At 39.5% G+C, this 21,792-nt stretch overlaps 2 protein-coding genes across 4 annotated transcripts in view; both read left to right on the top strand.

Moving 5' to 3' along the window:
* ZFP91 (ZFP91 zinc finger protein, atypical E3 ubiquitin ligase) overlaps positions 1–13,562 on the top strand; it is a 42,871-nt gene extending 29,309 nt beyond the window's left edge. Inside the window, exons 3-12 of one of the 3 annotated variants that reach the window (XM_035012912.1) lie at positions 2,088–2,300; positions 2,448–2,484; positions 3,556–3,660; positions 4,184–4,318; positions 5,085–5,135; positions 5,554–5,632; positions 6,750–6,864; positions 9,653–9,752; positions 10,098–10,470; positions 12,576–13,562. In XM_035012912.1, the coding sequence (XP_034868803.1) occupies positions 2,088–2,300; positions 2,448–2,484; positions 3,556–3,660; positions 4,184–4,318; positions 5,085–5,135; positions 5,554–5,632; positions 6,750–6,864; positions 9,653–9,752; positions 10,098–10,470; positions 12,576–12,680 (1,313 nt within the window). In that variant the 3' untranslated portion in view covers positions 12,681–13,562. Of the gene's footprint in view, positions 1–2,087; positions 2,301–2,447; positions 2,485–3,555; positions 3,661–4,183; positions 4,319–5,084; positions 5,136–5,553; positions 5,633–6,749; positions 6,865–9,652; positions 9,753–10,097; positions 12,008–12,575 lie in introns of those variants that run through there. The other 2 variants (XM_035012911.1, XM_035012910.1) reach the window with 2 other exon arrangements.
* A 1,851-nt stretch (positions 13,563–15,413) lies between these two features.
* On the top strand, positions 15,414–21,295 carry CNTF (ciliary neurotrophic factor). Its single transcript, XM_035012914.1, has 2 exons — positions 15,414–15,782; positions 17,006–21,295. Exons 1-2 carry the CDS (start codon positions 15,669–15,671, stop codon positions 17,489–17,491), a joined length of 600 nt encoding a protein of 199 aa, XP_034868805.1. The 5' UTR covers positions 15,414–15,668; the 3' UTR covers positions 17,492–21,295.
* The last annotated feature ends 497 nt before the right edge of the window (positions 21,296–21,792 follow it).

Consider the following 21,792-nt stretch of genomic DNA (forward strand, 5'->3'; position numbering starts at 1 on the left):
CCCTTTTATCAATATACAGTGTCCTTTTTTGTCTCATAGCAGTTTTTGAGAATGAATGAGTGGGAAGGAAAACTGAAAGGAAATGCATATCTGATTTAATAATTATGTCAGGTTATTAGGAGTTCCCACTGCTGTTCTGTGCATTTCAAACTAGTTTTATTTCATTACTTAAATGTATTTTCATAAAACTTTCAAAGAGTATAGTTAAAGTTGAAGTAGCCCCCCCATTCACCCCCTTGTTCCACAGTGGAGGAAACTATATTTTTCAGATCTTAAAAAAAATGTTATATATAGTTTTGTGTCTTACTTTTTGCTTAATTTCTGTTTAACAGTATTTTTGCCAACAATTCCATGGCATTCTTTACAGATACCTCTATATAACATTCCATCTCAGTAATATGCCATGGTTTATTTGAACATTTTCTTGTTGAGTGAGAGATAGGTCGTTTCCGTTCTTTAGCTGTTATAAACATGAACCCCCATGTGCCAGTTTATTTTCCTAGGGTAGATACTGAGGAATTACTGGGCATATTTTTGGACCTTCTCTGGAAGTGACCAGTATTTATCAATTTCTTGTATATCATTCCAGAAATATTATTATCCTATAAAAGATACATGTCTTACATGTATAGCATATTTATTTCTATGTCTACATATAAAACAAATGTATACCTATGTAATATTTGGATATTATATGGATATGGGTTTTTTTCCATAATAAAGTGGCATGGAGTTATTTGCATGCAGTTGCCTACTGACTAGATGTATCATAATTCACGTAACCAGGCCTCTCCTGATTTTTAGTTTTCTGCTCTTTCACTACTAAAAACAGTGCTATAATGACTACCTCTATACATAAGTCATTTCATAAGTGTGATTGTAATTGTAGGATAAATTCCTAGTAGTTGAAATTAATGTGAAAAGATAAACATTTATAATTCTGATAGATACTGCCAAATTGTCCTTCATAGAGGTTTTGCCAGTGCCCGTGCTATCATCTGTGTTACTGTCTCTTTCCCCCAGCGTTCCCAATACACACTTGTCAAACATTTGGATCATTGCCAGTATGATAGGGGAACAGTGGTGTCACACTAGTCCTTTTCATTTGAGTTTCTCCCATTATGAGAGGATTGACCTTTTGTTTGTGTGAAAGCCATGTGTTTTCACTGAACTGCTCTTTTTCTGTTGGGCTGTTAGACTTCGCTTATAGTGGAATTTGCCATGCTGAAAATTGTTTTTATGTTTATATAGTGACAGGTCTCAGTATTAAGACCTAAAATTTTGTGTTATTCTTAGAAAGGCCTTTTCCATCCTGAGATTATTAAAAGAATTGTCCATAATCAAAATACTTTTAATATACTAATGTATATATATATACATATATATGTAATAAGTTACTCTAGGGATGAAAGTTATATTAAGCTTTTTATTATTTATTTATTGCTCAGGAGTGAATGGCCCTACCTCACTTCATTTGCCCTTCAAAGCATGAAGAAAATACAGGATAACAGGGACAGATTGTGTACCTTTGCACAGCATCTCATAGGATGATTGAAGCAGAGCTTGTCATGATTGCCCTATAGACCAATTCAGATTCATGGTGTGGTTCTAAGAACTATTGAATAGAGTCAAGGGGAGGCATTTTTAGTATGGGATCCCTCTTTCACAATTTCAGCGTTGTTCGATTGTTAAAACATCTGGACCTGTGATTCTTTCTTGTACTTCTATAAGAAGTTCTGGCCATCTTTCTGGGACCACTCCCAGTTTCTTTTGTCTCGGATGTAAAGGTTAGAATCCCATGAATTGAATTTGGTATATTTTGTATACTTCTTAGCAGTGCATTTTTTAGTAAATAAGACGGTATAAAACTACTGCTTGACAACGTGGAAGTTTTTAGAGTGATGACAGTAAGGGTAAGTTTTCTCTCGTCTTATTTCTGTTACCTCAGTATAAAAATCTGAGGGGCTTTGAAAAGCCTGAACAAAAAATTAATTTACCTTCTTTTTTATTAACTTTTTCTTTACAGTAGTCGGTATACTGAGACGGTTATTGGTTAACCATAAACAATGGTATATGTTTTCATCTAGATCCTAAGGAAGAGAAAGAGGAAGAAGATGATTCTACCCTCCCTCAGGAAGTTTCCATTGCAGCAACTAGGCCTAGCCGGGGCTGGCGCAGCAGTACCAGGACGTCTGTTTCTAGGCATCATGACACAGAGAACACCCGAAGTTCTAGGTCGAAGACTGGTTCCTTGCAGCTCATCTGCAAGTCAGAACCAAATACAGATCAGCTTGATTATGGTACAGTACAAGTGGAGTATGGTTATTTAATAACCAGTTGCCTGCTGATTTTAAATGTAATGTTGAACAGCTTACCCTTCAGGGGTAGGTGTGGTGATACAGGCTTCCTTTATAAAGATAAGGTTTTGTTATGCTTTCTTTATCCAGATGGGGCAGAAGAACATCAGTCTCCAGGTGGCATTAGGTAAGAAACTTCGTATTTCGTATTTACACCTTTGGGGACATAGAGTACACACAAAAGTTGTTTTCTGCTTGAAAGAACGTTGAGCCTTTAAAAAAAAATTAACTTTGGTTTTAGTATTTAGTTTAGATGTCACTTTGTTCTTGATTAGAGCTTTAACCACGTAATCTTTAGTTACCTTAGTTCCGAAAGCAGGTCTTTTTTTTTTTTTAAGATTTTATTTATTTGACAGAGAGAGAGAGCGAGAGCAGGAACACAAGCAGGGGGAGTGGGAGAGGGAGAAGAAGGCCTCCCGCCAAGCAGGGAGCCCGATGCGGGGTTCGATCCTAGGACCCCGGGATCATGACCTGAGCCGAAGGCAGATGCTTAACGACTGAGCCACCCAGGCACCCCCAGAAAGCAGGTCTTGAGTACTTTCTGTATTGGCTTATTCCGTGCTAGCCACTGATGGGAAGTGTGGATGTTTTGACTAGGATTTTTGAAATTTGTATTCCATGGTAAATCATGTGAACTTCTTTCTTTTTCTTTTTTTTTTTTTTTGGCTTTGTTGATCTTTTTGGTAAACCAGATCATTGGATTACTAGACACAGGATTATAAAGTCTCTTGTTTTTGTTTGTGTTTTAAGAGAGGGAGAAGGGGGGCTTAGGGATAGAGGGAGGTGGAGAGAGAATCTTGACGTTGGGCTCCATCTCACGACTCTGAGATCATGACCTGAGCTGAAATCAAGAGACACTTAACCAACTGAACCACTCAGGCACCGCATAAAGTCCGTTGTTTTTTGTTTTGTTTTGTTTTTGTTTTTGTTTTTTAGCTGTTAGTGCCATTGGGCAGTCATCATCTTACCTTTATTTAACCAAGTAATAGCATTCCTAGGATTTATGTATTTTAAGTTACAGTTATCATTGTGAGGATAAAACAGCTAGATTGCAGTCCAATTAGACCATAAGGATGAAAATTCTAGATAACTTACTATGTGAATCTTTGGCAACCTCTAAATAAATTAGCAAATAAAATCCAGTCAGATAAAATCCTTACAACTAGAATTTCTAATCCAGAAATTTGCTTCTTTTTAGTAGTGATGAGGAGGAGGAAGAGGAAGAAGAGATGTTAATCAGTGAAGAGGAAATACCATTCAAAGATGACCCAAGAGACGAGACCTACAAACCCCACTTAGAGAGGCATGTCTCGGATTTTACTATAGACATGTCGATGAAAAATAAGTTAGGAAAGCACTGTTGCATGCTTTTATTTCACCTTGTTGCTGAACTGATGGGTATAGACTTAATTTTAAATGAGTAATTAATCATGCACTTGTTTTGCCAATTTAACATTATCCTATAACTCCTTCACACAGCCTTCTCTTCTAGTTATATAACTTTATTTTGATCATATCCAAATTATTGGATGTCTGCATGTTTTACCTTGATGGTACAAAGTATCATCAATTGCCTGAATATTTAGAATTTTTTACTTTTGTCTTTCTCTTTACAACTGTAGTGCATTCTGATTCCCAGGTATTGTTAGCCTAACGGCTTTTACTGTGCATGTGAGGAACAGTTGACTGGAAATCACATTTCATGAGCTAAGGATCATAATTTTACAATAAATCAATGATAACCGCAGGTTTTACCCTTTTGTCACAGTTCCCTTTGCAAAGATCCTTTGCTGGATACCAGTGTTGAAATGTGTTTGTGTTTTCAGGGAAACCCCAAAACCACGGAGAAAATCAGGGAAGGTGAAAGAAGAGAAGGAGAAGAAAGAAATTAAAGTGGAAGTAGAGGTAGAGGTGAAAGAAGAAGAGAATGAAATTAGGGAGGATGAGGAACCTCCTAGGAAGTGAGTAGGCAGTTACTACTAAAAATGGAACCCTAACAGATTTTGAAGCCATTGGTGGGGAAAAGAGTGGGAGTGTGAGGGGGGCTATTGACAGGTGCATATGGCTGCCTCAAGCAGCTGACAATTTCATTGCAGAGGCTCTCTGAAAAGTTTAAATTTAATCCAAAGCAATACTTAAAGATGTCTAAATGAGTGGGCAAGACAGCAGCTAATGGGATGCAGAGGGAGTAGAGATAGCAAGAAAAAGTACGGCAAATGTGAATCCTCAAAAGAAGGGCAAATGAGGGCAAGTGATTGAAGAGTCTTGACTTTCTGTCCAGCAACCATTACCTGTTGTAGAAATAAGATTTGTTTTAAGTGTTTAGTCTTTTTCGTTCTATTAAAAGGAGAGTATAGTTTATATTCTTAGGGTTTTTAGATAATAGATTATTTTATTCTACTTTTTAAATTGATTAAATTTAAGTGATAGACTTTTTACTGGAACGACTCTTCAAGTAGTAACCTTGAGGTTTATCCAAATTTCCCATAGTAATGTATGGTTTGTGATAGGTATGTATTTAACTTGTAGTGCAGATTTATTTAAGTGAAATTACTTCAGAATGACATCTTTGTTCGGCTTGTCAGATACGTTTTTGACTCTGTATTCTGCATTATCCTTTGTTTCCGCCACATGCTCTTTGGTCTTGAGTATATGTCTTCAGCCATCCTTCACTCTGTAAGCTTCAATCTGGAATATGTGGACAGTTACTCTGTTCTTTAATTATAGGAGAGGAAGAAGGCGAAAAGATGACAAAAGTCCACGATTACCCAAAAGGAGGTAATTTATACTCTTACTATGTTCCTTATTCCTGGTGGTAAGCACTTCACTCACGTAATTACTCATAATTACCCTGCAGGAATGGCTCTGTAAAAATATCTTAAATGCAACTTTATTAATGTCCTTGATGCAGAGTTCCTGTGTTTTTATTTCCATTGTAGGGTCTTTAAGTTTCTAAAAATCTTAACACTTCTTTTGGGAGGTCACTAGTTTATTTTGTGCTGTTTTTTAAAACTCTTACCAAACATTTGATAGTTTCTGGTTATTTCTAACAGAAATTCTATGCAAGCTATATACTAGTAAAGAGATTTTAATTCTTCATGCTATAAAATTGCTGTTCCCTATAGTGCACTCAGTTAAGCCACTGTGCAGCGTGCCTCTTCTCTTTGCTAACTTTTCTCCTACATATTGATAATAGAAAAAAGCCTCCAATCCAGTATGTCCGTTGTGAGATGGAAGGATGTGGAACTGTTCTTGCTCACCCTCGCTATTTGCAGGTTAGTAAATTGTTATGTAAGGCAGCCTTTCAGGTTATGTTCCATTACTGATTTTTCTATTTCATGAGATGCTATAATTCGTGAACTTGTGTAGGCTTTATCATTGACATACAGTGTCAAAAAAAATCTTTCTTTAAAAAGGCATAAAATTACTTAAGTCATTGTGTTAAAAATGTCTAACAACATGAGGTTATTTAAAGGATTTCCTTGGAATCTTCGAATAGTCCAGTGTTTCCCATTGTGGTATAAATACTTCTGATATAAGAGATGATTGTACCAACAAACCAAAGACACAGATGAACAGACTTTATTTTAATGTGTATTTTTTTTAAAAATTAGCAACTCTAACCTGCGATTTCTTGAATAATGTTTCAAGTAAATAAATTAATTTTTAGGGTTTTTGTCTTTAGTAGATTTTTTTTTTAATGAATTAAAGATACAGCTTATATTTAGGTCTGGCAGAAAACATGAAAGTGAAATGTTTATCACTAAAGCTTAAGAAATGCCTGTTTGATTTTTAGTTTAGCAGCAAGGATAACATGAGACTAAGGCCCTACTCTCTGATTCTGTCTCTGTGCTAATAGTGATTGCTTCTGTTCTTCCACTGTATGCCATGTGCTGCGCTAAGCACCATACAACACATGATCTCTGTATCCTCACAGTAATGCTGTGAGACACTTACAGTTGTCTTCATTTTACAAATGAGAACTGTAGCTCACAGTATTTAAGCACATTCCTGAGGTCACACTGCTCGGGAATGATAGACCCAGACTGGAATCCAGGTCTGTCTATTTCCATAGCCTGTGTTCTTAACTGTTTTATTATACCGCACCTCCCTTCCATATTCAGAGTATTTGGTTTCCCTTTAGCACTTTTTTAAGGGGGTGGGGGTGGGGGCAGAGGGAGAGAGAGAATCTCAAGCAGACTCTACCCAGCACAGAGCCTGATGTGGGGCTCCATCTCAGGACCCTGAGATCATGATCTGAGCCAAAATCAAGATTTGGATGCTTAACTGAGCCACCCAGGCGCCCCTCTTTAAAACTTTTGACTTAGCAAAGGAACAAGCTTTCAGGAAGTCTTCATTTTTATCCCTCTTTATTTTCTCTTACTGTTTTAGCACCACATTAAGTATCAGCATTTGCTGAAGAAGAAATACGTATGTCCTCATCCCTCCTGTGGGCGACTCTTCAGGCTCCAGAAGCAACTTCTACGACATGCCAAACATCATACAGGTACTTTTTGAAATAAAATGTTTTACCAAGTGTTAAATGCATTCTACTTTTAAATGTGTAGATTGGTAATGATATTTTTTTCTAATGTAAATCTTAAGAATCTACAGTCAAGTGTGAGAGAAAGGTATGAAAATAAAATGTAATAAAACAAATTTTAAAGGGATGAACAAATGAGGGCTTTTTACTTTTATCCTTTGACTTTATAAAGAACTTTTATGACCAGGATAATTTTTTATTGAGCACATATCCTGTGTCAACTGTTACTGCTTATCCATCCATTCAACGTCACCAAGTTTGCTTGTATTATCCTTGTTTTACAGCTAAGAAACGAGAGGCTTTGCACATTATGTAACTTGCCTTTGGTCACACTGCTAGTTTTTAGCAGAACCAGGATTTTCTTTTTAAAGATTTTATTTATTCATTTGAGACACACAAAGAGAGAGAGCATGAGCAGGGAGAGAGGGAGAGGGAGAGGAAGAAGCAGGCTCCCCGCTGAGCCCAGGAGCCCGATGCGTGGCTCGATCCCAGGACTCTGGGATCACAACCTGAGCCGAAGGCAGACGCTTAACCATCTGAGCCACCTAGGTGCCCCAGAACCAGGATTTTCTAATTCCATTTCCAGGAGATACTTGCAGTAGCTCTTACAGACTAGAAGTGAGGAGTATGAAGAGAGGGCCTCGATGGTGTAGAGGCTTGCCTGTTCATTTATGGTAACTAGTAAGTAGCTCCCGGCACTTCTGTGCTGCTGCAGTCCTGAAAGCTAGCTACTGACCTCACGTGTCATCTCCTGTAGGATTGTTGACTCAAAAAGAGAAACCTAATGTCTTCGTTATACATAATGTAGAATGATTTCAAATTCCATTCATTTGTAGCCACTGACAATCTCCATGCAGTTCAGCTCATGGGAACAAATGAAGCTGGGTATTAGAGCTAATTGAGTAGGCGCCAGACACTGGATTATTACACATCATCTTCCCAACAGTTGTAGAGGGTAAGACTAGGAATTCTGGTTGTCTCTTACCCAGGGTTACTTTTATTGTATGTGTGACTTAGACAAGTTACTTCTCACTTTCCCTCATCTGAAAAAAGGGGATAATAGTGTCACCGATATTGTGGAGTTAGTGTAAGGATAAAATGAGATCACATATAAAGTGCTCTTTGCTGCACGGGGCCTGGCACACACGGTGGACGTTTCAGAGCACCAGGACTTGAGCTCAGGCCTGAATCACTGCCGAGTCTCCAGTCTCCGCATTGTACGGCTTCGGGGAGAGGGCTGTCTCCACTCTGTTCCTTGCTGCGAGCTGCCTTTTCTCCACTCCTTCTCCCTGTTAATTATGTTTTATTCTCTACAAAGTAGTTTCTGACAACCAGCTTTAGCTAAATGTCATAGACCTACTATGAGAAGCTGACTGTGTTTTAGAAGTTCAGTCCATTCCAAATATTTACATCTGGTTAGTACAGTTTTATGATGTTATTGTAGTTCTCTTTTTCCAAATTAGTGCAGACAGATCCCTTTGAAGATGTGATTTATTTAAGCAAGTGGATGCCCCACCCAGGTTTGCCATGCGACTATGAAGCTAGAAAGGTGGACAAGATCTGGGAGACACTACGAATTGTCCTTGGGTTAAAAGTGCATTTTTAGACGTTGCCTACTCAGCATGTAGAGGATAGCCCAACAGGCACTGGCGTCACTTGAGCCGCTGTTAGAGATACAGCATCTCACACTCTGCCTCACACCTGCTCAGCTAGCATCTGCATTTACTAAGATCCCCCCAGTGATTCCTAAATGTATTCAAGCCTGGGACAAACTTGGCTCTTCTTCTACACTTGGCTTTAGAACTGTTTGGAATGAAATATAGAATTAAATTGCATACTGTTTGCCTTTTAACTTACCCTCATGTTTTCACTGTGACTTTTTGTAGCAATTTTAAGTGAAAGGCATAGAAAACAATAGTGGTCATTTATTCAGGAGATACAGAGCATCTCCTTATCTGCTTCTCTCCCAAACCAAGTGATAAAGAAATAATTAAGTGCAGTGCCCTTTTGGTCCATAGATTCTACACCATGTTACCAAATTCATCAAAAATCCTGTGAAACTTGGGGGGATTGTGAAATGACAGAAAGGGGGGTAGTTGAATGGTGCAGAAGATGTGGGTGGGGTAGGAGAATAAGGTAAAGAACACAGGTGTACGGTTTGCATGTGTTTGATAGCAGAAACTTGAACCTTTTGAGAGAAATTCAAATTGTTTGTTTTGGGTAACAGTTTTTAAACCTGAAACAGAAGATACGATTACCACTTTAATCGTGGATCACTTTTCTTCTAGGGAATACCAAATTCGGTGGTGGTGGTGGTGGTGGTGGTCTGAGTGCCAAATTCTTTATATATAAGCTTTCACCTTTCACAACCTGAAAAAACTGTTTTAAAGAATAAAATCCAGGGAAAATGTTCTTTACTTACTAAGCAATTTATCCAAGATCTGGATTACTGGGATTGAGATTGGGGTTCTAATTCTCATATTTCCATTAGTTGTTTTTGTTTTGCTTTGTTTAGTTTTTTTTTTTTAAACGAGTCCTTATGCTACTGAGTGTATGGACTTTAAAAAAAAATTGAAAATGGTATATTTCTTTTTAAAATTTTGTTTATCCAAGGTGTTTTGTACGTTGAAAACAGTATTGCTTTTATTGTAACTGACTTGACTGATTATCTGCTTACTTATTGTGAACTGGGAAAATTAAATACTTAGAGGGATTCTAAATGGAACACTAACCACATTATTTTTCTTCTTAGATCAAAGGGATTATATCTGTGAATATTGTGCTAGGGCCTTCAAGAGTTCTCACAATCTGGCAGTGCACCGGATGATTCACACTGGCGAGAAGCCATTACAGTGAGTGTTATTTACTGGTGGACATGTGGGGAAGCGCATATCTCCCCTACTTGCTGGTTAGTCCCTGTGCAGACTTTTCAGTCACCACTGCTATTGACTTTCACCAAATTAGAGTCAGTATTGATTTGGGGATGCTACTTAGTGAACTTTTTCTTATTCCCTCAGTTTTTTAAACAAACGAAACAGATGAATTTTCCATCTGGTTAGCTTTTCCTAATTTTTCCCAAGAAGTGTGTTACTGACTATTGCCTATATATGTGACCTCTAAATTCTTGCCCTGACCCTGAAGAAGAGCCCTCTTCATTTCTCTGTTTAATCAGCCATTTCCTCTTCCACTCTTCCTAGATGCGAGATCTGTGGATTTACGTGTCGGCAGAAGGCATCCCTTAATTGGCACATGAAGAAGCATGATGCAGATTCCTTCTACCAGTTCTCTTGCAATATCTGTGGCAAAAAATTTGAGAAGAAGGACAGCGTAGTGGCACACAAAGCAAAAAGCCACCCTGAGGTGCTGATTGCCGAAGCTCTGGCTGCCAATGCAGGCGCCCTCATCACCAGCACAGATATCTTGGGCACTAACCCAGAGTCCCTGACACAACCTGCAGATGGGCAGGGTCTTCCTCTTCTTCCTGAGCCATTGGGAAACTCCACCTCTGGAGAGTGCCTCCTGCTAGAAGCTGAAGGGATGTCAAAGTCATACTGTAGTGGGACAGAACGGGTGAGCCTGATGGCTGATGGGAAGATCTTTGTGGGAAGTGGCAGCAGTGGGGGCACTGAAGGGCTGGTCATGAACTCGGATATACTCGGTGCTACCACAGAGGTTCTGATTGAAGATTCAGACTCTACTGGACCTTAGTGGAAGGGAAGACTTTGGGCACTGGGACAGCTCAGACTTTGTATTTAAAAGATAAAAAGGACAAAAAAAATTTAAAGCATTTAAAATCTAGTAAAATAACTGAAGGGCCTGCTCTTTCCATTGTGGATCACAGCACACACACCTACACCCACCCTCTTCTCCCTCTGTTGTCCCCTTTATAAAATTGATGTTGCCTTTACCAAAAAGGTAGGCAAAAAAGAAGCTCTTAAAGTGAGAGTTATCCTCCTACTCAGTTCCAGCCAGGCAGACTTCCTGCTCACTGGCAGATCCCTTCTTAAACCTGTAACTTTGATGTGCTCTGGATCAGCTTTTAACTCTTGATAGTATATTACTGTCCTCTAAACCCCTTCTCCTTCACTGCTGCCCTATGGTTCTGGCTTCTACCCACTGCAGCACACTTATCCCCAAAGTATCATACAGTTCTAATCTCTGGAGGCTGGCAGCTTGACTTGGCACTTTAGGCCCCTTAGCAGGGTGAGCTGTTAAAACAGCACACCTCTCTCACTCAAGCCCATTTCCTCCATTCCCCGCTGGGTTTTGGAAAGGAAGGATTCACGGGGACCACCTCCCTCCTCTGTGACCCCAGCACTTCAGTCCCCTTCCAACACCTCCATCTGGTTCTCAGTGGTGCTCACTAGCTTGGAAGCAGGCTCCCAATTGGGGGGAGGGGGGCTGCCCTCTTCATGGTTTCTCTGATCATAAGGCAGGGCTCTGTATCAGTGAGAAAAGTCCCAGACTAATGGCAGAAATTTGCACTTTGAACATGTGTGTTTTTGTGTTGTGGAACCTGAGATTCCTTATTTATTAACAGAAAGTCTGATTTTTGGGGGGGGGGGTCTTCGTTGCTATATTTTGTGGGGCTGGGAGAGATTAGGTTATTCTGACATGGGGTCCTTTCCATAAGAGGTACTTTTGAAGGCAAGATATAGGGTTGAAGAAGCACAGCCAGCCTCTAAAATCATAGCTCTCCAGTGGCCTTTAAAGAAAGCTGGTCCTCAGCACTAACAAAATCACTACAGTAGCCTAGTGCTTTTTCGGAAGCCTTTTTAGGGAAGGATGTTAGGTTTTTGGTAACTAGTGCTCTTTCAGTTTTTAGAGCATTGCGATTTAGGAATTTTGAGGGGATGAGAGAAGGGTTGTTCAGGGTCTGAATTACAGATAAAAGATTTTCTGTTGTGAATTTACTTTCTTTTTTTATCCCCATCAATTCTTTCTGTACACCTTCCTATTGGCCCAATTCTGGCCCCTTGCTTTGTTTTTGGTTTTGCTTTGCTTTATCATTGTTTCATTCCAGCTCCCAATTAGTGAAGGACACTACCATTAGTGAAGAGATAGTCTATGTCTCGTTCGAAGTCAAAGAAAATTACTCTGTTTTGTTTCCCTTTTATAAAAATAACACCTCAGAAAAGGAAAGGCTTCCATAGACAAAGTTAATAATCTGTATAATAATGGCTTTGGCTTTCACCTAAAATTCTGGGAATTACTGCTTCCATTGAGATAGGGATTTTCTTGGGCTGGATTGCTTATTACTGGCCATGGGAGAGGCAGGTGGTGTGTTTGTACATTTATAGCTCCCAGAAGACTAAAAACCTATTTTGGCTCATTTTTAGAGAATTAGAAGTGCAGTTTCTCTCCTTCTGTGTACCTCACAAGCTGGAATTAAAGGCTCGCCCTATTCATTGTTTGTCAGAAATGTGTGATGGCTGCTGGAAAGAATGAAGTTTTGCTGAGAGCAAAATAAGGAACAGCTTGTTTTTCACAAACACTAAAACTACAAAGTTTTATCAATTTTCTCTTTATTTTTTTCCCAAAAAAGAGGGGTAACAAATGTCATCTCTGAAAGAGGCTTACTTTACACCCACTAATGTCAGTGGTTGGGATGCCAGGGAATAGGGAGTCAGACACCTACAGTGAATAGACTTAAATGCACTATTGTTTCTTTTCAGAGTGTTGCAGATTTGCCATCCCTCCACTGTGGGGGTAGAAAATGGAATAAGGATAGAAGGGATGTAGAATATGCTTTCCTGCCCACAGTAAGGATTTGGAATTGACTTGGTATGTTGAGTACATTTGAAAATACTATCAGGTTGATTGGGTGGGTTTACAACAAAGTTGTTCCACTCCCATTATAAGTCCATTTTGTACTTTTTTACTAGCTCGCATCTGTACCCTACACTATTACCTTTTGTCTTTGTCACATTTATCTTCTCCTTTGTCTCTGTAAGTTGTTTTTGCAGTGGTTAGTCATCAGATATTTTAACCACCTACACAAAAGCAAACTGCATAAAAAAAACTTGATGAGATTGAGGGAAAATACGTTCTTCCCTATATCACACTCCTCCCCACCAAAGCAACAAGTTAGTTCTAATAATTAGAAACTTTCCATTCTTCCTCCTTTTGTTTTTTGACCTCTTTATAGGTACCACTTGCCTACCGTTTGCTTCAATAAATTATTATAGCAGTTTGCAATCAATCTTAAAATATTCTCCATGGCCTTTATCTTTTTTCCTTTTGATAAAGGGATGCTAGCACAATAAGAGTGGTGTAAGTAAGCTGTCTTATACTAGGCCCTCTTCCCTTTCCCTGTCTGCTTCTCATGCTGTTTACTTCTTTGTCCTTCCAAGGAGCCCTTTTAGTCTTAAAATTCTGCATTTTGTACTCTTAATCAAATTGGGTTACCTTTTTAATAACTTCCCATTGCACATTCTCCAATTTGAATTGGCAGTTCAAAATTCTGAAAGTATAGTTGAGATACAAGTAGTATTTCTGGGAGATGCGCTTTCCCCTAGTCTCTGGTTGCCCAGGGTTATTCTGCATAATTGAGACTTACTGTGCTCCAGAGAGTTTGGATAAACACTGGCCAGGATTACTGGAAGTTAAAAAAGAATTCAGGTATGGAAAAGCATCTACATAGAGCACTTGAACCTCCTTTGTACCTGTTGGAAAAAATACAAAGAGTGTACTAAACCCAGCTAAGGTTATTACAGTCTGGTTGTTTGAAGTACCATTTTTCCCTCCTCCTTTTTCCCACTTTCCAGTGTACTCAAGAAAATTGAAAAATTGTAATGGATCAATTTAAAATATTTTTACTTCCTAAAAGCCTTTTTTGCCTGTTGTAATGTGCAGGACCCTTCTCCTTTGATGGGAGAGACAGGTAGTTACCTGAATCTAGGTTGAAAAGGTTATGTAAAAAGAAATTATAATAAAAGGGATACTCTGCTTTTCAAATCCTTGTTTTCTCTTAATCTAGGTAAGGCATATCCAAAATAAATATGTAAAGAAAAATAAAAGTTGTCTTCATGGAAGCAACTTGTCTTCCTTGATTGTACTGAGTTACAGTTATCCTAAGGGTTAAAACAATTGATTGCTGCTGAGAATCCAGTGCCCCCAGGACAGGGTTTATGTGGCAGGTGCTATTGCTTCTCTCCAGCAGAGTCAGATAGTTTACTTCTCTTTCGTTCTTGATCTCTAATGCTGAGTTGCCATAGGATTCTTTGATCATCTGGCCAACTTGGAAACCCCTCCAGTGTTTTGACAGAGTTCTAGAAAAGATGGCCTTATTAATCTAGTAGGGAGAACGTTAAGGATGCTATGAGGTTTATGTTAGTCTGATAATGACAAAACCTTGATAGCATTTAATATCAGTGCTTTTTCACAAAACTCAGTGTCCACAGCGAGTACTAACTTAAAAAAAAGATAAAAATAGAATCCTCCTACCTTAAAAGGCCTACTGTGAGTGCCAGTCTCAGTTTTCCTCCCCTCCACCCCTTGTTTATTGTTTCCCTGTGGAAGTTTGCACCTGAAAAGGCATGTGTTTCTATTTAGAGACAATGTCTATGGTATGAAATAGTGAAAGCTAATTGATTTGGGGATGACATTTGCCGCTCTTGCTCAGGGAGCATTATCTAACCTACAGAGTTACGTTAGATGCAGCAGAAGAGAACTCTGCATGTGCTTTTAAACTCTTTTGTCCTCATTTCAAAGCCCAGCTCATTCTCATATTTTGTTAGGAAGCAGTGTGGTATGACTGGGATAAGGAAGAAGAAGGAAAGCATGTTGTCACTTGAGACTGCCTTAGAAATGTTTCCCAGTCAGCGTTGGGTGTTTCCTGTTCTTTGGAAGAGAACAGGCCCAAACAGTACCTTCTTCATCCTGTAGCTGCAAGGAAGGCACCATGATCGAGGTTAGAGATGACTGACTTTGCTGATTTTTAGTTGAGTGTAAATGAAACTAACTTTAAATACATAATGAAAAGATGCTATATTTTTAAAGGACCTATTTTGCATAAATTTTGTTTCTTGAACAAAATGTGAAAAACCTACAGAATGAAATTGCAAAGTCAATGGGAGAATCAGAGACCTAATTTAAGTTTTTTGCCTGCTTGCTGGGTTTTGTGCACATTATTTAGTTTCTTTAAGCCTCAGTTTCTTAATGTAAAATGAGGAAAATAATACTTATAGAACTATTCTAAAGATAAGTAAAGGCTTTAAAGCCTTTCACACAGTGTCTGGCCCAGAGTAGCTGCTTAATCAATGGCAGCTGTTAATAACTTAATATTATTGAATACTTTACCAGGCCAAAAAAGGAAAAAGAGAGAGAGAGAGAGAGAGAGAAGAGGACATGGGCAGTGCAAGGGAGGGTGATAACAAAATGAACTGATTATGTGTATATAAAGTAGATCACATTAGGCAGGGATGTCATGAGGATTAGTGTGATAGTGACCTTGTTGCTAAGTGCAAAAGCAAAACAATGACATAAAAGCAAGTAGGCTCAGCACTGAGTGGAGGAGAGAGATGGAGGCAGACACTGCAGGGAAAAAAGCTGATTAAAAAGGGGCCTTTGATTCCACAGGCACAAAAATCCACAGCCAGGAATTTGCTGCCACCTCTGAGTCAGGCAGGGGGGTGGGGGTGGGGTGCACAATCCCATTAGTACAGAATGCCCAGTGGATTTAGTCTGAGAGTCACATTTCTTACTTGGACCAGTGTAGACCGTAGCAAACCCAGCTCACTTGTTTCCTGGGACAGTTGAGTTAGGGGATGGCTTTTGCAGAGCACTCACCGCTGACCCCTCACCGCCGGGACCTCTGTAGCCGCTCTATCTGGCTAGCAAGGAAGATTCGTTCAGACCTGACTGCTCTTTTGGAATCTTATGTAAGTTGCCTGATTTGCTGTTGTCTGTTTTCACTTCATCTCTTCTGATGCAGCCCCTTACTGTCATGTTCCAGCCCCCAATACCAATCATTGAAGGCCCTAATCATATAGTCATTCATAGATTGGGCACCTATTATTTGACATGGTTCCTTCCCTTAAGGAAACTCCTATGACCTTATTTTCTTCTCTAGGCTGTTTAGGAGACATGATCTATGAATAAGAAAAATAGACATAGGCTTCTGAGTGGGATTGGCTGTGTGTCATGGAGGCTATTCCTAATTTGATTGCCTACAGTCTGAATTCTACCAGAATAGATTAACCATGTGCCCTCTAAGTGTGGGTTCTTCATTCACATTGTTCTGAATTTTTGAGCAGCATAAACCCAAAGAATTTCTTCTGTACAGTATTAGCCACCCACTTTTTCATTACATATATCAAGTTTCTGTGTGTCTAAATAGAATGGTCACCTACACTATCAAAAGGATTCCCTAGAAGATTCATTGGGGACTTAGGGAAGTGTCAAAGGAACTAACCATGGAGTTCCAGATTGGGTTTCTGATAGAGGGAGATCACCATCAGTTTCCACCTAAGGCTCACTATTACAGAAACACTGAAGGAGAGTTGTAAATTTAAGTTCTCTGAGAATTGGTTTATCTTTGTACAGTCTCACCAGTTAAAAATCAGACTCTTTAGTGCCTTTTTTTATTTTTTAATTTTTATTTAACTAATTCCCACTGAATTCTCTAAAGGATTGTCCTCACCGTTGAGAGTGGATAATGAAGGAGAGGGGGTTAGAAAAATTCTGCAATGGGTTAATTCTAGGGCTTCCTAAGGTCTGGTCAGTGTCTTCAAGTATGTTTAAAATACTTAAAACTCCAGTATGATTCAGGTACTCCAGTTTCCAGGAGGGAGTTTGAAGTGGGAAGGAAAAATTGTAGACTAGTGTTTTTCAACGTTTAGAATCTAATGAAAGCTGCAGATTCTCCCACAAAAAGTGAATAGGTAGTCAAAGCAGTATGTATCATTTCAGAGTGAATAAGGTCTTCCTAAAGTCCAGTCATTGGATCCCAAATGATCCAAAAATTTTGGAAAATTTTTATTTTCTTTACAATTTGGATCCTTGACAAGGAAGGTGAATTAAGACTTCACATGAGATTTAGGGATTAAATGAGAATTTTGGGATAATTACAGAAGATGTGATGTTTTTATGTATCCTTGGCCAGATGAAGCATCAGGGCCTGAACGAGAACATAAACCTGGACTCTGTGGATGGTGTGCCAATGGCAAGCACTGATTGGTGGAGTGAGCTGACTGAGGCAGAGCGACTCCAAGAGAACCTCCAAGCTTATCGTGCCTTCCATGTTATGTTGGCCAGGCTTTTAGAAGACCAGCAGGTGCATTTAACTCCAGCTGAAGGGGATTTCCATCAAGCAATACATACCGTTCTACTCCAAGTTGCTGCCTTTGCTTACCAGCTGGAGGAATTAATGATGCTTCTGGAACACAAGATCCCCTCCAATGAGGCTGATGGGATGCCCATCATTGGTGGAGATGGTGGTCTCTTTGAGAAGAAGCTGTGGGGCCTAAAGGTGTTGCGAGAGCTTTCACAGTGGACAGTGAGGTCCATCCATGACCTTCGAGTCATTTCTCATCAGACTGGGATTCCAACACATGGGAACCATTATATTGCTAATGACAAGAAAATATAGCAGTTATCCCTCCTCTCTCTCCCTCCTTCCTTTTCTAATGGAATATACACAGCCCTGAGGCCTCACTTTCCCATTCTTAAGTTTTGAAAGGTTGAAAGTTTTCTAACCTTTGAGACCATAGGCATTTTCATCAAGTAGGGTTGGAGACATGGACAACTGGGCATACAGGTTGTGTGTGTGTGTGTGTGTGTGTTGGGGCCATAAGGGAATGGGGGCAAGGGCAGCATCCTTCCATCTTAGTGCTCTAACCTTTTCTACCCACTAAGTTAAGTTTACAAGGATTTAATAGTCTGACAGAATAAATATATGTTTAACTTTAGTCCTAGATGACTTTTCTGGGAAGATTGAAACTTAATTAAAAATCCTGGACTCCAGCCAATTCAAACTCTTGGATAATAAAAATACTAACATTTATTGAGTATCTACTATATTGTAGCGGTATGCCAGGGGCTCTGTGTATATTATATCTTCACAACAACCCTGTTGAGGGAGGTAGTGTTATTCCCATCTGGCAGATGAGAAAACAGAAATTATAACTTGGTAAAGGTTACCCAACTAGCAAATGGCACACTTAAGTTTGAACCCAGATATTTCTCATCCCAAAGCCTATGTGTCCTTCACTTCAGAGGCCTGATTATGACCCTTTATCCCTGCACCTCTTTGCCACAGCGGGTTGGAAAATACATTCAAGTATTCTATCCCCGGCCCTGGAAAACAATCCCCATTATATGTCCTGATAGGTCAGTAACATAATTGTAGTGTTAAAGGCGGTATTTGTTGCCCACGCTTGGCAGACGAGAGCAGTGGAGATGTTAAGATTCTGTTTGGGGAAAAGAGTAGGCCCACCAGACTTCTGAAATTAGGAAACTGAGGATGTGCAGTAACACAGCCTGCTTTATCAAGTGTCCACAAATGTTCTGGGTTGGGCACAGCGCACAGCAGCCTACGTCGCGTTTACTGTGAGCATCAGTGTAGCGATACAGGCAGTGTAAGCAAGCGTTCATGGACAGCGGTTGGAAAAGCACTCAGGTTAAAATGTCACAAACTCCTTTACCACACATTCTCTGGACTTAGTCATGAGGAGAGGGGGAGGCCCACTCTGTTCCCCGTGGGAATGCCAGCGATTCTGAAACAATACATAGCACAGCCTCCATGCTTCACAACAGAGGGGCAGGGCGCTGTGTTTAATGTTCTTGAGAGAAACAGTGTGAAAGACACAACCGGTAAATGTGGGCATTGATGGAAAGGTCGTTTGTGGTTGGGCCTGTGAAACTAGTGGTGCAATGTAAATTCAAAAGTTCTCAGGTATAACGTTACTTCACACTACCAATTAAACCCACCATCTTGGATGTGGGACCCAAATCAATTTAGTTTACTTACTTGAAGCTCCTGTGCTCTTAAGTGAACCGTGAGTCAGAGACAGCTAGCACCCATAGGTTGCATGAGATGGGACGGGGTGACCTAGCTTGTGTCTTTCTCCCACAAGGGTTTGTGTCCAAAACTCCACGAGGTCAGTGTTATGAGGACCCTGGGTTGGGCACCGTGGCAATACAGGGGACATAAGGCCCGGCTCTGTAGTCTGCATTTGTGGAAATGAGCTTGTATGCGTAGAAAACATCAATAATGGTTGGAATTGGGAGGGAGGCACAGGTTTAAGTGTTAGGGTGTTAAAGAAAAGGAGCTCAGCAAGGGCCCGAAATCCCTTTCTGGAGGAGGGGGGAGTTCAGTTGTGTCTCAGAGGTTGTCTGAGTACCAAATGAGAAATGAGAGAGACAAGGAAAGAGTTGCCTGGTTAGAAGAAAGTAAGGTGATAATAAACATTCGGGTCCCACTGCCACTAGAGGTTTATCATTTGGTTTTATTTCATTTGTAACTTTGGTGTATGGGTAGATACTTCCTCAGTAAATGCATAGATGCTGATTTCATTCAAGCTTCAACTGGTTCTTCTGCTTCAAGAGCAATATTTCTCATTGATAAAGTACCTGCTTATTAATGTGAAGCTCTTAGATTTATCTGTGGAATATTTTAGACTCTTTAATGGATGAAGATGTGACTACAAATTCTTAGTGGGGAATGACTGATTACAGACTTGCTGAATCTGAAAGGAGTGACCCCTCTCTGAGGGTTTGTCCTTATATTCAGCAGATGTGGCAGAGCAGACGTCGGCAGAAGTTTCAAAAGTCAATGGAACATGGCTTAAGCTCTGAGTTACATGTGAAGGAGTATTTATATATATGAGAGGCATATTTGAAGTGGCAGAGGGTCCAGAAAAGGTACAAGTACTAACTATTGAATGGGAGGAAATAGGAAGCTACAGAAGTCTCGATTAGGTCACAAGCAGCAAGTCTCCAGAGTGTACTCCCAGCGTTGTAGTAAGAGTTCCGTACCAGTTTCTTCTTCAAAAAAACTTGCAATATGCCTCAAAAGAAGTATGGAGAAAATGCTTAGAAAGTGTAGATAAATAAGGGAGAAGTGAGCACTTAACTTTAAAAACAAAGTCATAAACGTGAATGGATCTGAATGTGTAGACTGCATCATGCTTATCTGAAACGGACAAGACCGTGAAGAAGGGACCCAAAAATAGGTCCATGTTCTAGGTGTGTGTCTTAAATACAGATAGGAATAATGGCAACACTGTGGAAGAAGTATGGTTTCTTTAAGGATCCAGAACCCAAAAGAGATTTTTGGTCTTTAGATTTTAGTTTCCTTGTTCCTTAGATCTATATATGGATCGGATCTCTGGGGAATCATATTTTTATATATGTGTAAACTATATTATATAATACATAAATATAAAATTTATATATAATGTATAACATGTAACTATATAGTGATATATATGTTATATGTGTGTGTGTGTGTATATATATATATAATTAAAAGGCATGAATGTAGTTCCTAACCCCTAACTTGTATTTTGTAAAGAGTATTCCCACAGCCTGTAGAAGTCCTCTGTGGGAGGGAGATTCTGTTTTCCTGAATCTGTTAAGGAATTGCATATATGAGCGAAGATAAACTCTTTTTACATTGATTTAAGAAGGTGATTTGGAAAAAATTTGCAAATTGGCACAAACTCATAGGCCAAGCATCGAATAAAATTAGCTTTGAAATAATCAGGTCTGAGGGAATTGAGAGTTTTAATAAAGTCATAGCCTTGGTATTGCTGTAATTCCAGCCTGCTGTGGATTAAAGCCCAATGGATGACTCATTCTTGTGACCACTGGTCAAACAGGCAGAGGACAAGTAAATATTTTAGGGAGACCTATCTCAGAAGTGGTTTAGAATGACTTCGTGAATCCTTAGCTCCTCAAGTAGCTGAGCACCTTCTCTATATTAATACTAAGGAGTAAAATAGAAATGCAGGAAGCAAAGGGGCTTCTACCACGGTGAGAAAGTGATTGGTGAAGAGGAAAGGGGAAAAAAGGAGTTTGGATATCACGTCAGTTAACTTACGGTGTGTGTGCATGTGGGTTAGTCTCTAGACAGTGTTTAGGCCAGGGCATTTAAAAAGAATGGTTTGGCCTCCTGCCTCGTTCCACCCAAGAATGAAACCTCTGAGTGTTGGTACGTTGAAAAAGTGAAAATGATAAAAATCATCTTTCCACTCAAAAGCTTCTATAGAACTCTAAAGTCTACAGATAAAGACAGTAAAAATATAATTTGATCTTTTGGTGAAATGTGTGTGGGGTGTGCAGTAACATCCATGTGCATGTGATTCTTACATTACTTGGATCCATCTATTTTTGGCAGATAGAAAATAAAGATCCAAGAACGGCTAACAATAAAGATCTCGCCTCAGCAGGACCATGAGTTGCTTTTATTTCTGTATCTTTGGATGAGCAAGAAGAAGTTCAAGTGATTTCAACATTGGATAAAATGTAATCCTCCCAGCCAGGGCCATGCTCAGTCAAGCATGCCAGGTAAATCACCATGATGCCAGGCCACTGGGAAAAACTCCCAAGGCCAGTCAGCCTAGAAAAGGTAGTTTGCCCCATACCTATCAGCTAGCCTGCAGATGAGGCAGATTTCCTTTCATATGGTTAAATTTCAAGTATTTGAACCCCAGGCAAACTTGAAGGACAGAGAAGAACCCCAATTAGCCCATTTCTAGTCTAGTTTGAAGGTAGAAACTAAGTTGGGAAAGATAAGAAAAATTACCAAGAGATGCTGTATTTTTATCCACATGTTCAAGGTAGTATGAACACTGCATTTACTTATGTCAGGTATTACCGTTTATCCTCTGAGAGACCATCTCACAAATGAGGGAAGTGAGAATGAGCATTAGCTTGCCCAAGTCCCTC

Source organism: Mirounga leonina, unplaced genomic scaffold (genome assembly GCF_011800145.1).
Source record: "Mirounga leonina isolate KUSES-001 unplaced genomic scaffold, KU_Mleo_1.0 Mir_166, whole genome shotgun sequence".
Taxonomy (NCBI): domain Eukaryota; kingdom Metazoa; phylum Chordata; class Mammalia; order Carnivora; family Phocidae; genus Mirounga; species Mirounga leonina.